Consider the following 17,657-nt stretch of genomic DNA (forward strand, 5'->3'; position numbering starts at 1 on the left):
GGTTTATGGCTCACAAAAAATGCTCCAATTAAGCAAAGTTTCAAGGACGTCTAAAACCAGTTCACTTTATGCCTACGCTTACTTGATATGACTCCCCATCCCCTCTCCCCTCAAACCCCAATTTAAGAGGAAAATGCAATTACACTAGATCGACAATGCTATCATCAAAGCAAGGAAGAAGAAAAAACTTTTGTTACCATCCTAGAGATGAAAAAGGCAGTGACAGAGTTATAGAACATAAGACTTTTAAAACATCATGGACATGGCTGGAAGAAACCTTAAAAGTCATCTAGTCCAATTCCTTTAGCCACCTTACCTAAGGCCCCACAGATACTGAGTAGAAGATCTGAGATTGGAACTCACGTCCTCTCACTCCAAATCTACTTATACTGCCCCAACAAAGGCAGTATAATGTAACACATAGAGAATAGGACTTGGAATCAGGAAGAAATAGGTTCGAACCCTCCGTCAGACGATTGCATGAATCTGAACGAGTCTTTTAACCTCTCTGAGCCTTAGTATCCTTATATGTAAAATGAAGAGGTCTGGCCTCGATGACCTAAAAGCCAGTTCTAAATCTATGATCCTAGAGAGTTACCATTCAGTCCCAAAGGTCCCAGGAAGAGGGGAAAAATCTGGGGACATCCAGGCCCCTATGAGGTGAGATGATTCGGAGGCAACTCTAGCAGTTCATGGGGTGACACAGGCTAAGATCACCACCGGCTCCTGTCCGCCCCCGGGGGCGTCTTCAGGACTTCTCCTAGGCTAAAGAGGCAGGTAAACGCTGCGCAGCAGGAAGCTCAACCACGAAACACCGAAGAGTTATCGGTTTGGGCTGCCAGGTGGTGTGAATCCCTGAATCCCAACGTTAGCGACAACTCAGATAGGTTCTCCTCCACAAACTTGCCTAACTAAACAGAACAGAACCAAACCAATCAACATTCGCGCAAGCGCAGCCAACACAGAGCAACTTCCGGATTTAACATCTCAACGAAAGTTGAGAAGGTTGACTTCAACATCATTTCCGGCATCCTTCTCGGGGATCCGGAAATGAGGATTGCGCCTGCGCGCAGCGAGGCTGCCTACCTCCAACCCTTCTATGTAGATTCAGGGTCTATTGCAATCTAGGAAAATGGGTGGTCTGGCTGATGAAAAGACAAAGCCTCAGCTCGTGTCACACGAGGAGGTAGGAGTGGGCTGGGCATCTATGCGTCCGGCCTACAGTTGGGTGACGAAGCTGGGGGTAGAGGCTGAAATAGGCCGCAGCCGCCGGAGTAAGACCGAAGACTGAGGATGAGATGCGAACGGGGGCTGCTCAGGCCCAGGCCCGGAGCCACGGAGCCCCTGTGGCGTTTTGAGGCCGGGTCAGAGTTTTTGAAGTGACTCCTGGAGAAGACGTTCGTTTCCTAGGTCCGCCACATGTCGTGGCCTAAAGGGAAGGGAACCAGAGCCCGCGGTGGGCTGTCCCTCTCAGGCTCGGATAGTGTTATCTCCCTTTTCACCATCTCTGTTACTGTGGCCTAAAATCACTAGAGAACCGGCGCGGTGCTTTGGGCTGCGACCAGGCGTGTAATGCTTGGCCTGACCAAAGCTATTAATGCATCTCCTGGAGGTAGCCGGTTTAGGGTAGAACTTGAGGCCAGGGGGTAATTGGACTTGGCTCATCTCAACTTTTGACATCTGACCATCTCCTGGATAGTCTTCCAACTTCTTTGACCCAGCTCTCCCATTTTAACAAGTTTCTTTTCGTTTTCTGGGTCATCCATTCCAGGCAGCTAAGTGATTTAGGGGATAGAACACTGGGCTTTGAGTAAGAAGGACCTGAATTCAAATGGGGCCTCGTACTTAGTACCTGTGTGATCTTGGGCAAGTCACTTAACCTTGTTTGCCTCTATTTCCTCGCCTGGAAAATGAGCTGGAAAAGGAAATGGCAAATCAGTCCGTTGTCTTTGCCAAGAAAACTTCAGATGGGGTCAAGGATTGTCAGACATGACTGAAAAACAATGGTACAGATGATTCTAAAATGTATCCAGTATCAATATCTCTCCCCTGAATTGAGGTTTAGATATCCCAGATACACGCTAGACATTTCTATTTGGATATTAATTAAGCACTTCAAATTTTAGGATGTACTACAGTTCTACATTGGCAAAAGCATTCCCCAAGACCTGAAATGCACTTGCTTTTCATCTCTGTCAAAGGCTTTTTCTAGTATCAAGGCCTGCCTCTACTATAAACTATTCCTTTTCAAATTCTATTTTTTAAAAAATCTTTCACCTTTTCCCAAATTCTACTTTGTTTTTACTTGTTTGCATATAAGTCAATACTATGTAATTTTTCACCCTTTTACTTCTGTGTCTAGTACAGTGCTTAATAGGAACTAATAAATGTTGGGTTGAACTTGGTTTGGTGTTACTATTTAATTACTACTTTATTACTACTACTTTGAGATGAAGAGAGGGGTAAAAATTTCCATTATGAGATACCTTTAAAGACTCCCTAAATGTGTCAAGTTTCAATTATTCAATGACCATTTATTAAGTTATTGCTTTTGTAAGGGCCCCCAAATTCTTGGGGACAGATACAGCCCAAACTTTGTTGTGTTTTTTTATACAAGTTCTATGGAAGAACATGGTCAAAAATTGCTGAGGATGAGAGGGCATAGATGAATTGTAGTCTGTGAAATTAAGGAACACTTACCAAATGCTTAGGTGCTTTTGGAGTACATAATAGATACTTAATTGAAATGAATTACATGACATCTAAGGATTTGTTAATTCTGAAATTATATGACAAATGTTAAAATTGAGGACCTGCCCCCCCCAAAGGAATGTATTGGAAGAAAGAAATTAATCTAATGTTGAATCATATAACTGAACCAAATTTACACATTTTTGTATCTTTGCTTTTCAGATTAAAAAAGCAACAGAAGATTTGTTGAGATACAGAAAAAATAAGCCAAATGCTAATCCAATGCTTATGAGTGAGGATGAAAATATGTTTTTATTGGTGACTTTATGGAAAATTCCCCCAGAAGGAAAAGAAATCAGAATGTAAGCTTTTCTAAGTTCTCAGTGTGCCATTGATTTTAAATACTTTGTTTCTTTATACCTTTAAGTGTTTTTTATTATCTATTACCTGACAGTTTCAGTAATAAAAGATTACACACGTATGGTGTTTTATAGTTAACAAGAGGCTTATATCTTTATATTATCACACTCATATCATAATTCCTCTGGGAAACTTCAGGACAAAGAGGTTAAGCTACTGACTCAAGGTAACTCTTCTTTTACTTGGAAGAGTCAGAGCTTTTGATCATTTGAATTATCTTTTAGGTATTTCAAAATCAAAATGTCCAAAGCAGTCTTCTCTCCCCTCTCAGTCTACCTCTCTTTTGAGCTTCCATAATGCTTGAGCTGCTATAATTCTTGTTTGGAAAACATGAATCTGTTCCCATGGAATTGATATATTAGGGAATAATTTGAACATAATTCAGATTTAATTTTCTTATATACAATTTCATCTGCAAACAATAATAAGAAAACAGCCATTGTGATAATAACTCATAAGCTGCAACACTTCCAGAAATCCTGTGCCCCACCCCAGCTTTTGTGTCTTGGAGTTGTTGCTGCCTGCCAAGGAGACCCTTTTACCAGTAGCTGTTGACTCTGCCAGACTAACCTCCATAAGAACTACAGTGCAAGGTGTAAACTGAGCAGCAGCCTAAGCCATGCATACCACCACTTTTTATTGCAGAATTTATATATGTCTTAACTATTTAACATATATAAAACTGTTATGCCACTTCTATTAATTTCTCGTCTCTTTTTAATGTGTTACTAAGGAAGCTTTGGGGAATTTCATAAGTCTTGTTTTTGTGTGTGTGCATTTTTGCATAGTACAGTAATTTTTAGAAACATATATGATGTTATGGCAGAACAAGGGCACCATCATTTTCCTCACCTAAATTTGAAACCATGGAGTTATCTTGGACTATACCCATGCACCTGAGAGATCTTGTTTCTACCTCCACAGATCTCTTACATCTGTTCCCTTCTCTCCACTTACATAGCCACCACTCTTCTCTAGTAAAGACCGTCACAACACCTTTCTTGGACTAGTACAATAGCCTTCTTATTGGGCTCCCTGCTTCAGGTTTCCTTCCTCTGGTGATGGTGAGCCTGTGGCACAGGTGCCAAAGACGGCATACAGAGTGCTCTCTGTGGGCACGAGAGTCACCCTCCCCTCCAATCCTTCCCCACCCTTCCTCAATTTAGTTACTAGAAAGGTGGAGGGACTCTGGCAGAGCTGCTTCCCTCTCCCTCTCCACCATGCCTGACCACATTGTTTCACATCACCAGCCCCTCTGCTCAGCAGCCCAATGGGAGCACACAGTGGATAAGGTGGGCAACTCACAGGCAGCAGAACTGGAGGGGAGCAGAACACAGGCCTTTCTCCTCCCCTTCTCCACTCTTAACCCCTCATCACCCACCCCTCTGCCCAGTAGCCCAATGGGAGTGCTTCCTCCCTCCCCTGTCTGGGGTAAGGAGGGGTGGGGCACGGTACTCTGTCTCTGAAGGGGGCAGGGCATGGCACTCTGTCTCTAAAAGATGGCAACATCACTCCCTTAGTCCAATTTATCTTCCATTTAGCTATTAGCAAATTTTCCTAAATCATGGGTCTGATCTTGTCACCTTCCACACAAACACACTTAGTATAAATTCAAGTAGTTCTCTTTAAGTTCAAATATAAATTCTTCCTTGTAGCATTTAAAGCTATTCACAATCTGGCCCATTCCTACTTCTTTTAGTCTCTTCTGACACATTATTCCCCTTTACAAACTGTAGTTCAGCTATAATAGCCCTCTTGTTATACCTCCTCTCCCACAGCCTTTCATCTCCCATCTCTATTCTTTTTCACAGGCTGGCTACTTACCTTGAATGTTTTGCCTCAACAGTCTCTTTGAGCCCCTTGTGTTCTTCATGTTTCAGCTCAAACACTACCTTTTGGCAAAGGCTTTTCATAGTCTCCTCTAGTTCCAGTACCTTCCCTTCTAATGTTGACCTCCTACTTTCTAGGTATCTTGCATGTACCTGTTGATATCCATGTTGTCTCTCTCAGTAGAATGTAAGCTGGAGGACAAGGATTGTTTTTGCTTTACCTCTCTATCCCCAGTGCTTAGCATAATGTTTGGCACATCATAGTTAAGTGCTAAGGAAATGTTTGTTGACTACTTTAACCTTGGTCATCCATTTATAAATGAGAGGGTTGGACTAAATGACATCTGAGGTCCCTTACGGTTCTAGAGCAATGGCTTTTAACTATTCCTGTCTTAATATTCTACCCAAGAAAATTATTGATCCCTCCCTGAAAAACCATTGCACTTCTGTCCCTTTGTTCATACTATTTTTCTTATGAGAAAAATCTCCTTCCCTTTCCACCCATTATTCATTTCCTTCCTTCACAGCCCAGTTTATGTCACCTATTTATAAGAGGCCTTCCCTGATGACCCCAGAATTCAACTCATTTCCCAATTTGAACTCACCTGAATAATTATTGTACTTACTCTTATTTGTCATTTAACATAAATCACCTTGTATTATAGATTGCAAGTTCTTAGAAGGCAAGTATTATATCTTAAATTCTTTTAAATGTTCAGTACTACATACAATGTAAGTGTTCAATAAACGAATTAGATAGCCTATGAGCAAATTTCAACTTTGAGTAGATTTTTTTCCCCATCTTGAATAATCATAATATACATCTCTATTGTGCAGTATACCATATTGCCAACTAAAACTTTTTCTTGGCTTCTCTAAGCAGAGATCCTAACCATTAAGTGTGACAAAAAAACATTCTGGTCACTTTAAGTCAGGAATTCTCAACCTGGTGGTTGTGAATTTGTTTATTTGTTGTTGTTTTTAAGAATGTTTTTATTTCTGTGTGACCCTGGGCAAGTCACTAACCTCCATTGCCTAGCCCTTACTGCTTTTTTGCCTTAGAACCAATGCACAGTATTGATTATAAGATGGAAAGTAAGGATTTAAAAAAAATGATTGTTAAAAATTATTTCTACATGAGATGAGAAAAAATAAAATAAAAACATTCTTTTTTTTTAAAACCCTTACCTTCCATCTTATAATCAATACTGTGTATTGGTTTTAAGGCAGAAGAGCAGTAAGGGCTAGGCAATGGGGGTTAAGTGACTTGCCCAGGGTCCTATAGCTAGGAAGTATCTGAGGCCAGATTAGAACCCAGGACCTTCCCTCTCTGGGCCTGCCTCTCAATCCACTGAGCCACCTAGCTGCCTGCTTAACAATCACTTTTTATAATTTTCAAGTTTTAAATTTCTTCCTTCCCTTCCCCTATCTTATCCTTAAAAAGACAAGTACTTTTATGTAGATTATGCATGTTTAGTCATGCAAAACATTTCCATTAGCCATGTTGCAAAAGAGAATACAGACCAAAAAAAAAGTTTTTAAAAAGTATGCTTCAATCTGCATGCAGAATCCATCAGTTCTTTCTCTGGAGATGGATAGCACTTTTCACCATGTGTCCTTTGGAATTGTCTTGGAACATTGTATTGCTGAGAATAGCTATGTCATTCACAGTTGATCATCCTCCAGTATTGCTGTTACTACATATAATGATCTCCTGGCTCTGCTTCCTTCACTTTGCATCAGTTCATGTAAGTCTTCTCAAGTTTTTTGAAAGCATCTTGCTCTTCATTTCTTAGAGCATAATAATATTCCATCATAATTATATACCACAACTTTTTGAGTCATTCCCTCAATTGATGGACATCCCTTCAATTTCCAATTCTTTGCTTCCACAAAAAGAGCTCCTATAAATATTTTTGTATATATAGGACTTACTCCTTTTTCTTTGATCTATTGGGAATATAGATTTAGTAGTGGTATTGCTGAGTCAAAAGGTATATAAGCTTTTATAGTTCTTTAGGCATAGTTCAAAATCCTCTCCAAAAGGTTCTGATCAGTGCTAATCCCCACCAAACATCCATTAGTTTCCCAGGTTTTGTGAACTTGTGAACTAATACTTTGAAAACTGACTACCAAAAAAATCTATAACTCCCCAAAAAGTTTAGAAGCTGTTTTTTAAATTATACTTACATGAATTTTGAACAGTTTGGTCGCATGTTTTGTTTATTCCTCCCAAAGACTGTTGGTGGCTTAGGTTTAATTGTAGCTGTGTTATTGGTTTTTAAATTTTGTTTTCTTACACCAATGAAAAATATATTTTTTTGTTACTGAGTACTTGTCAATATTTGCTTAGTGAAATATCTTTAATGAAAATCTTTTTTGAGTAAAAAACAACTCAATTTTATTTTGTATTCTTTCAGACCCAAGGGGTTATCATCTGGCCTATTTATTGACTAGTTGCTAGGACTTTTCACCAGGGCTCTTTTATTTTTACAGACCTTTGCCACATGGTATCAGACCTGATTCAAAAGACATTTGTTTATTTACCAAGGATGACCCCAATTTAACTTCAGAAGAAACAGAAATTTTCTATAAGCAGCTATTTCAAAAGAAGGGGATTACAAGTATTACTGAGGTAAAGGAAAGTGAATGTTTTCTAAGGCTTCAGAGGTGCACGTGTAAAAGTTTCTAAAGTAGTTTAAATGATAAGAAATTATGTTTATTGATTCCTTTTTGAGGGACATTGTGTTGAACTGTTTTAAAGTTGACTAGAAGGAAATTTGGGAGAGCTTAGGTGAATCCTGCTTTTACTCTGCCATATTGGCTCTGACCTTCCCCAACTAAAGTTCTTTTTCAAATTATTCATCTATTTTTCTACTTCCTAGATTATCCCTTTCACAAGATTAAAACGTCAATTTAAAACTTATAAAACCATGCGGCGCCTTGTGAGTAGTTTTGACCTTTTCCTTGCTGATCAAAGGATTACACGACTTTTATTCTCACACTTGGGAAAGCTTTTTGTTCGAAGAAAGAAGTAAGTTGCTTGTCCTTAGTGAACTGTTCAATCATTGCTGGCCTCCCTCAAATGAAATGATAATGTTTTGGTTTGGTTTGGTTTATAGAGTACCTTTAGCAGTAAACCTCTCTCATCGAAATTTGTCACAACACATCAATAGAATTGTCCAGGGAACTACATTAACTGTCACTAATCAAGGCAGTCTCAAGTAAGTAACAGTTTGTTGGTTCGTTTTGTGTCAAACTATCTTGCAAAAATTTTTATGGGGGGGAGTATTTCTCCAAATTGACAAGAGAAACTACTCCTTAGAGTTGTTGTCCCACTTTAACTGCATCTGTAGTTCATAGGTCAGAAGTGGGAAAGGACCTTGGATCATCTACTCCTACCCCCTCATTTCACAGAGGAGGAATTTGAGGGGTAGAAAGTACCCAAAGTCACATACTGGTAAGTTGCAGAGTAGCTATTTGAACTAAAGTCTTCTGACTCCAAATTCAGAGCTCTTTCCACTGTACCATCTTGTCTTCTCTCATGGTTAGAATTTTTTGCTTAGTGTAATCTAAGTGTTCATTGAAAATGTTTATTTGTGTCACTTTGAAAAGAATACCTGGGGCAGCTGAATGGCTATATTGATTCAAAGACAGAAGGTAAGGGTTTTAAAAAAGGAAAAGAATACTTTAATATTTGGCTTTTTGTCTCTTTTTTATGGATGAATACATTTATTTCTCAATGATCCAGCTTTCCGTCTTATCCAAAGAATATTTTTTTCTTTTGACCTTGTCACCTATTATGCCTGAAATTCATTTTAATAAACATGGTACAAGTAGTAAGTTTAGGCAGAGAGGAGATCTGACTGATGTATTTTTTTTTTTTTTTACTTTTACTTGCTGTCTTAGACTTGATACTAAGTAGAAGTTTTAAGACAGAAGAGCAGTAAGGCTAGGCAATTGAAATTAAGTGACTTGTTCACGGTCACACAGCTAGGCAGTGTCTAAAGTCATATTTGAACCCAGGACCTCTTGTCTCTGGGCCTGGCTTTCTATCCACTGAGCCACCTAGTTGCCCCGACTCATACTTTATAATGCTGCCTTATTAAGTGAGAAACTAACAAGTTATCAAGTCAGTGGTTTTGTTGCTTCCTTTCATATCCATGGAATAATGGAAATGGCACTAGATTTGGAGTGAGGGCACCTGGTGTTGTCTCTTACTACCTGAAACACCTCTTAACCATTCTGGCTGTTAATTTCTTCTTCCGTAAAATGGGAGCATTGGATTTGGTAAACCCTGAGATTTCTTCTCATGTAGGTCTAAAAAGATGATCTAGAAGCCTAAGAATATGCTGCTTTGGAGATAGATATAGTTCATTTAGATTAGATCTGTGCCGATGTTTTCATCTAGTAGCTTAACTGATTAGGAGTTGACTGTTTTTTGGGTGATTAAATGATTTGGTTGGTGTAGCAGCCTCAGCTACAGTGGTATGAGAATTACTTTGGACAGAACAAAATTAAATTCATTGTCTTATACATTAAAATTTACTACTTTTATAACTTGGAAAGTTTGTCATATATTGTTTCCTTTTTCTGTCACTTATTTTATCCAATTTTGTATAGGTCTTATATTTTTAAAATTTTCAGCATAAAATCACACCCTTTTCACATCTAACATTCAGGATGCCTTTAAAAAAAAAGAGTTCATTTTTCTAGGTCAAACTTTGATTACAAGCAACCTACAGTTATTCTTTTTCTTCCTTTTTTTTGAAGACTGAGGATGATTGCAAATTTTTATAAACAATCTAACCAGATTTCTATGTTGATCAAATCTGCAAAAAATAAATATATGTCTTATTCTGTACACTGAGCCTCTCACCTCTGTCAGGAGGGTAGGTAGCATTAACCTTCTGGAATCATGGTAGGTAGCATTAACCTTCTGGAATCATGTTTAGTTATTAGACTGGTTAGAGTCCTAAATTTTTAAAAGCTATTTTTTTTCTACAGTATTGTTGTCACTATCCAAATTGTTCTCCTGGTTCTGTTGTCTTTTTTTTACATCAGTTCATACAAAGTCTGAAGGGTTCTCTGAAATCATCACTTTCATCATTTCTTATTACACAGTATCACTTCATTATATCCATGTTTTGCCACCCATTCTGCTAGTCTCCAATCTGTGGATACCTCTTCAGATTCTAATACTTTTCCACCTGAAAAGGCCTATAAATATTTTTTACATCTTTTCTAGTGGAGCTTTTGTTTGTTTTCTCAGTTCTAATCCTTCCCTTAGTCTACTTTTCCTTTAATTTGTCCATTTCTCTTTCCCTTTCCTGCCTACTTCTCTGTTGATTGAAATGTATGTCTGCACCCAGTTATGTGTGTGTATTCTCTCTTGATCAGCTCCAATGAGATATCAGATACTTCCCCTACTCCTTCTTTCTGTGTATAGACTTCTACTTGCTCACTCAAATTATGAGTTAATTTTTCCAAACCTTTGCCCTTCCCCTACCTAGTATACCCCTATGCACCTTCTCTCTCTTTTTCTATTCTTTTAATCTCATTAAAATGAATAATATCAAAATGGATTTGAATGATAATATATATATGTATATCCCAGTAGAATTGCTTGTTAACTCCAGGAATAGGCAGGGATGAGGGGAAGGAGAAAACATGGATCATAACCATGTAAAAAAATTTTAAAAAATAATATCATGAAGACATTAACAGAACCCCTTCAAGGCCTTATCTAATTGTGCTCCCTCTTATGACCCCAGTGATAATGATGTTCGGAGGGGACATTTGTATAATTTCACCATAACAGAACATAAAGAGTTTATCATTTTTCATTCATGATTAACTTTTTATATGTTTCTCTTCTCTCCCATGTTTGAATTTTTTAGTTTTATTCAGCTTTAGTCTTTTTCATCAGGAATGCTTAGAAGTCCTCTGTTTCATTAAAAGTCCATTTTTTTCCCATGTGGTTATACTCAGTTTTGTTGAGTAAATTATTCTCTGGTAGCCTATATCCTTAGCCTTCTGCAATATAGTATTCCAAGTTCTTAACAGCTTTCTAGTGGTGGCTTCTTGAATCATGTAGTCCTGACTTCTTTCTTTCTGGTATTTGTAGCATTTTTTTTCTTTGACCTGGAATCTGAATTTTGGCTAAAATGACTAAAATGTTACTGAGCTTTCTCATTGAAGAGTTTCTTTCAGGAGGTGATTAATAAATTTTCACATTGTTCTCTGGTTATAAGAGATTCAGGCAGTTTTCTCTTTTAGATCTCTTGAAATGGGATTTTGAGTTTCTTCTTTTGGTCATAATTTTAGGTAGTCTAGTGATTTTTAAAGTTTTTTCTCCATGATCTGTTTTGCTATGAGATAACATTTTTTTCTGTTTTGTTTTTTTCCCCCAGTCTTTTGACTTTGTTTCAATAGAGGGCACTACATGGCTTGTTTCAATAGAGGGCACTACATTGCATAGTGGTTAGAGCACTGGGCCTAGATCAAAGGAAGAACTGAGTTCCAAGTCTGGCATTAGTATTGTGATAAGGATTTATTTAGTTTATCCTGCCTTATTAGGAGCAGGGATTTTTAGGTCAGAGAAAGGGTTTGTGACTTTTACACTGTCCCCTTTAAGAGGGAGGAATAGAGAGAGAGCTAGCTTCTGGCCCTTTAAGGGAAAAGCATAAAACCCAATGAAAAAAGAAATTCTGAACCCCATGTTTTTCTGGCAGTCTCAGGGAACAGGTGTAGCTATTTTGAGCTCTCATCTATGACAGTGGGCAGTGGTTGGAGTTAATAGAAGATTATATATGACTTTGAGAGTTGTGAGTGGAGAAAGAGAGAGTTTTTTTATTCACTGAGGAGGTTTTCTTTCCCAGTTTCTGTGGGGAAAGAAGCTGCCAGAGAGAGAATCTGTCCACTTTCTGACTTGGAAGAAGGATGTGCATTAGTTTTTCTCAGTGAGAAGATTCTCTTTCTTTCTTTCTTTCTTTTTTTTTTTAAACCCTTACCTTCCTTCTTAGAATCAATTCTAGGTATTGGATCTAAGGCAGAAGAGTGGTAAGGGCTAGGTAATGTAGGTTAAGTGACTTGCCCAGGGTCACACAGCTAGGAAATGTCTGAGGCCAGATTTGAACCCAGGAACTCCCGTCTCTGGGCCTGACTCTCAATCCACTGAGCCACCCAGCGGACTCCCATAGCTAGGAGATTCTGACAGTTATTCTAACCGTTTGATTGTTTATATTAATTGAAGAAGGTTAAAGAAGATTTTACAAATTAGCATAGCTTAGTTAGATAGAAAATTATTATTTAAGATAGCTAAGTGTAGTTTAAGTCAGGTACACCTTGGAGGACACAAAGAAGCTGCAAACATAGCAGTCTAGATTTTTTTGGGGGGGGTGGGGATTATTTAGGAATGTTAAGAGATTCCCTATTTTATTCCTATCATATTCCTACTTCCTATTTCCTTTCCCTACCTCAACTAGAAATAAATAGGTTGTATCAAACTGCTTCCAGCCATCCTTCCACCACCTGGAAATAGTTTAACCCCTTATAACTTTAGTTACTTATAACAGCTTATCAATAATAGTTTGAGGTCCAACATCCCAGGGATTATTTACTTATAACATTAGATAATAGGTGTGTGAGTCTGGGCAAGTCATTTAATCTGTTTGCCTCCATTTCCTCATCTGTAAAATGGGGATAATAATAGCACCTACCTCCCAGCATTGTCATGAGGAATACATGATATTTTAAAGTCCTTAGCATGGTGTCTGATATAGTTAGCACCATATAAATACTGGTTATTATTATTATTACTACTACTTCTTCATGCCTTATAGAATCATTGGTGTCTCTAGTACATTTTGATTTTCAGGACGTTTGTTGCTTAGGCAAGGTTTTAATGAGATAAATGTGCTTTAAACTGGTCAAGGTAAGACAGAATAAGTTAGCCTGTTATTAGTAGAAGTACACATGCCTGAGTAGAAATGAAACTGTAGGAAAATTATTGCCTATTCCAAGTAATTCACAAAATATTAGATTTAGTTCATGTCTTTGTTCATTTAGTTCATGTACCTAATGATTTTCCTCTTTTTTTTTTAATGGCCTAGGAAAAATCATTTAAATTTTTATGCATAAATAGGTGGCTCAGTGGATAGAGAGTCAGGACTAGAAATAGGAGGTAACATAATAAATATTTCTTTAATTTCAGTACAACACGTGTGGGTCACATTGGAATGCCTGTAGATCACCTAGTGGAAAATATTGTTGCTGCTATAGACGTGCTTTCAGAAAAGTTGCCAGAGGTATTGTGCTTTAGTTGTGCCAGTTTTTATCTGTGTGAGAGGATATTCTTAGGATGGCATGCAATTTTGTATTTTCCTTTATTTACAGAAGTGGGATAGTGTAAAATTTCTACACCTGAAAACTGAAAAATCTCTTTCCATTCCAATCTTTCCTTCATTTGACTCCCATTTGGATTCTCCTCAGAAAAGTGAGGTAAGTCTTAGATCAAGAGTTAGGCTTAAATATAGGTGATATAAAACTGCAAAATTTTAATGCCCTTAACTCTGGGATAGGAAACAACCAGATATACATCTTTGGCATTGTAGTTGGAATTGCCAGTTTTTGCATTGTTTTAAGATACTTTTGTGTCCGTGCTATCACATCTGTGTGAGATATTTGTTTTTCTTACAAGGATCAAGTCGGTTTGGAAGTTGATAGCTAATGTAAAGACCGTATTAGACTAGAAATGTCACTGCCTTTTGAGTTAATGATAGCTTTCTACTTTGTGGGTGATCAGAGGTCCTTCACCTTTTTTTTCTTATTAAGGTAGCCTGGGGTAAGCATCTTTCATAAGCATCTATCTTGGCCTCAGAAGAAACCTCAGTGAGCTCAAACCCTGACTTTCACTGGCCATGTCACTATAACAGGTTATTGACCCACCCAGGGTTGGTTTTCTCATCTTTATTATATGCCTTTTTTTTTTAAACCCTTACCTTCTGTCTTGGAACCAATTGGGGCTAGGCAATGAGGGTTAAGTGACTTGCCCAGGGCCACTCAGCTAGGAAGTGTCTGAGGCCAGATTTGAACCCAGGATTTACCGGCTCTGGGCCTGGCTTTTGATCTACTAAGCCACCTAGCTGCCCCCAAGATATAGGTCTTGATCAGGCTATTGTGAATAAAGTGATAGATGTGTGAATTATAGTAGTTGAGCTTATTAGTATTCCTACAAATTAATACAGTGAAAGAGGTTATTATTTCTGTCAGAGGATGTTGAAATTAATTGGGGTTAGGTTTGGGAATATCCTCTGCATAATTCCTAATTGCCATAAAATTTAAAGATTTCTAGAGCAATACTTTAGAATAAGATGAATTTTGAAACAGAAATGCTCAAAACTAAAATTTTGCTTGTTTTTATTGGTAGAATCAGAAACAAAGTAAAAAAGTGGCCTCCAAGCCTGCCCAGACTGCAGTGAGGTCTGAAAGTGAATGTGGTTTAGGTGGTTATAAGCTTGAACCTGCAAAGGAGAGCAAAGCAGAGCCTTACTCATCAAAGAATGAGATTCCACAGGTATTTCCAATTCAAGGAACATCTCCTCAAAAGTGTCTAGAGGTAATCTTGTTGCTTTAAAAAAAAACACACAAGCATATATATTTATTCAAAAGAAATTTTTCTCTGCAAGATTTTTAAGTAAAAAAATACATTGATAAGAAAGGCCTATAATATGATGAAGAATATTCCATAAAAAAGTTTTTCATTGGGCATGAATTCATGTTTTTTATTACAGTTCTATTAAACATTAGCCATTTTTATAGAAGCCTTGATTATTAGCAGTGAAATCATCAGAACTTCAAACACTTTCCTAAAATGATTCTGTGGGATCACCTTTTAGATGTGGTCTTTCTGCCTTGGAGCACTGCTGAAGTTATACAATTTCGGCTCCCTGGTGATTTCTAGGTTATAGATCAAATTATAGCCTCCTTAGCCTCCTCTGTAACAGTTCCAGGCCCTTCCTGCATATAGAAACAGCACTTTAAATGGACCCTTTTATACTCTGACCCCTTAGGCATCAGGTGGGCTGAGGTAAAGAGACTAAGGCCCTTGTGCTTCCCTATTACTTGGCTCTTTCTTCAGAAGACTTTCCTATGTTTTAAAATATCAATTCATTTATATATAATATTCATTACTGTGTGGAGGTTTATTTTTAAGGATGAGGAAATGAGACATCAAGCTGTTACAGATCAAACAAGTGCAGAAGCAGAATTTCTGTTTAAATCTTATGACTAGCCACTTGCCCAATATGGCCCTGTCCTTTGCCTCCTGTGGTAAAAGAATCACAACATTCCTACTCTCGTTGAAGGATGGAAACTACTTGTTTATTACAAATGCTTAATTAGATGATCTTTCTGTTTATCACCTTCAGAAAGTAGCTCTATTTGAGGAGTGTACAGGAGAGAACCTCAGCCCTGAAACACCACAAGCTAAAACTCCTGGTAAAAAGAGAAAAGCTTCCATGGCTCTGGAGACTGCAAAACAGGTTAACAAAAGTTCCACAGAGTTGAAGACTACTCCAGATGCTGGCAAAGATAAGAAGCCAAGGACCCATCCCCAAGAAAGCCCAGAAGAAAAGTAATTCTTCCCTAGAGGTCAGAGCCCTAGAGAAGACTCCCAAGAAGCCAAAATGCAAGTCATTTACTACTCACAATAAAATAGGGAAAATTATGAAATCAACTCCCAAAGCTCCTCAAACACTAAGATAAAAGCAGAACAAAGCAAGTCATTCCCAAGTCAACCTAAATATATTCTGAAGGACTTTTAAAATAAAATTTATTTTTACTTGTTTTTCTATTTACTTCACACAGTGAAAAAAATAAATGTATTTCAGTGTCTTATCTGTGTTTCAGTTCCCTTATTCTGATGTAGCATTTGTTCCTGAGCCAGTCTTACTCCTGTGTTTAAAATAGGTCTGCTTTATTGTTTTGCTGTAAATGTTAACTTAAGCCTCATGGCTTGAACTGTTTTGTCAGATTTATTGCATTTATTTCCTTTATTAATAGCTTAAAATGAGTCAAATTATTCACTCAAGGTAAGCAGTGAATTGATAAAAGGTTAATGATGGCAAAAAAACAACCTTTCCTTTTTAAAGAATTTTTCCTTTCTCCTATCCCTTACTCCTTTCTTATAGCCGAACAGGTCCTCAACCCATAAGTAGGTTAGCTGTAGCATTAGAAAATTCAGAATTGATTAGGTCTAGTACCCCAGAATCTTTTTTTTTAAACATAGTTAAAATTCATTGTATTTGCCTTCTCAGAGCTTTCTGTTTTTGATTGAAACAAAAGACAGAAAAGGAAATTTATGTGTATTCATTTCATTACTCTACCCTTTCACTTACTGATCCCAGAAACTAATAGATCACTTTTAAGAATTTCTACCCAAGAATAACTTCTTAATTAGGCATAGTTTGAAATATAGGCAACAAAATAAATGTTCAAAATAATGAAAGAAATGCTATAAAGTTCAGACGGTTGCTATAATCTCTTTGGAGTTTCAGAAGCCTTGTGGGTATAGCACTATATTTCTAGTCAATGTAATGTGCTTATAGTTTGCTTTTTTTGTCTTAAACTTTACTGCTTTTAAATAAACATTTTAAAAAGTGTTTAAGTTGCATTTGGGTATTGTTTCCCATTGACATTTTAATAAGCAGTAGGCCTTCTAATCATATTGAAGAATGTGGAATGGATTTACTCTACATTCTTTTGCCTTAGAAGTATCATAATGAGTATTCTCCCCATTATAGGGCACCTTCCCAGGTCATTCTCATTAATAATCCTAGCATCTAATTTGGAACTATGCCCAAAGGGCAGTAAAAGACTGTCTGCCCTTTGTTCCAGCCATATTGCTGCTAGGTTTATGCCCCAAAGCGATCATAAGGAGAAAGACTTGTACAAAAATATTTATAGCTGCACTCTTTGTGGTTGCAAAAAACTGGAAAATGAGGGAATGCCCTTCAATTGTGGAATGGCTGAACAAATTGTGGTATTTGTTGGTGATGGAATACTATTGTGCTCAAAGGAATAATGAACTGGAGAAATTCCATGTGAACTGGAATGACCTCCAGGAATTGATGCAGAGTGAAAGGAGCAGAACCAGAAGAACATTGTACAAAGAAACAGATACACTGTGATACAATCCAATGTAATGGACTTCTCTATTAGTAGCAATGCAGTAATCCAGGACAACTATGAGGGACCTATGAGAAAGAACACTATCCACATTCAGAGGAAGAACTATGGCGGTAGAAACACAGAAGAAAAACAACTGCTTGAACACATGAGTTGATGCGGATATGATTGGGGATGTAGACTCTAAATGACCACCCCAGTGCAACTATCAACAATATGGAAATAGGTCTTGATTGATGACACATGTAAAACCCAGTGGAAATGTGCATAGGCTACAGGGGTGGAGGGGGGGGGGGGGGTTGAGGGGAGAATAAGAACATGAATCATGTAACCATGGAAAATTTTTCTAAAAATTAAAATAAATAAAAGTAAAAGTTTTATTTAAAAAAGAAATTGATGAAAAACATGACCAAGCCAAAAAACTGGATACCCTATTTCAAGGAAGCAGAAAAGAAAAATGTCCCGGATCTAGTAGAACTAGAGAGCAAAAAGAAGATAGAAAGAATGTATCATTGACCTTCAGAAAGA

The 17,657-nt window shown here is 37.6% G+C and overlaps 1 protein-coding gene across 2 annotated transcripts; it reads left to right on the forward strand.

Moving 5' to 3' along the window:
• Nucleotides 1-1,107: 1,107 nt before the first annotated feature.
• On the forward strand, nucleotides 1,108-16,523 carry LOC123231107 (ribosomal L1 domain-containing protein 1-like). Of its 2 annotated transcripts, none has more exons than XM_044657336.1 (9): nucleotides 1,108-1,186; nucleotides 2,914-3,053; nucleotides 7,437-7,575; nucleotides 7,826-7,974; nucleotides 8,063-8,164; nucleotides 13,156-13,249; nucleotides 13,338-13,442; nucleotides 14,371-14,559; nucleotides 15,371-16,523. In XM_044657336.1, the coding sequence occupies exons 1-9, from the start codon at nucleotides 1,133-1,135 to the stop codon at nucleotides 15,578-15,580; spliced, it is 1,182 nt and encodes a 393-aa protein (XP_044513271.1). In that variant the 5' UTR covers nucleotides 1,108-1,132; the 3' UTR covers nucleotides 15,581-16,523. The 2 variants fall into 2 exon arrangements, with proteins under 2 accessions (XP_044513271.1, XP_044513272.1); XM_044657337.1 differs by having other exon boundaries at nucleotides 14,371-14,517.
• The last annotated feature ends 1,134 nt before the right edge of the window (nucleotides 16,524-17,657 follow it).

Source organism: Gracilinanus agilis, chromosome 1 (assembly GCF_016433145.1).
Source record: "Gracilinanus agilis isolate LMUSP501 chromosome 1, AgileGrace, whole genome shotgun sequence".
NCBI lineage: Eukaryota > Metazoa > Chordata > Mammalia > Didelphimorphia > Didelphidae > Gracilinanus > Gracilinanus agilis.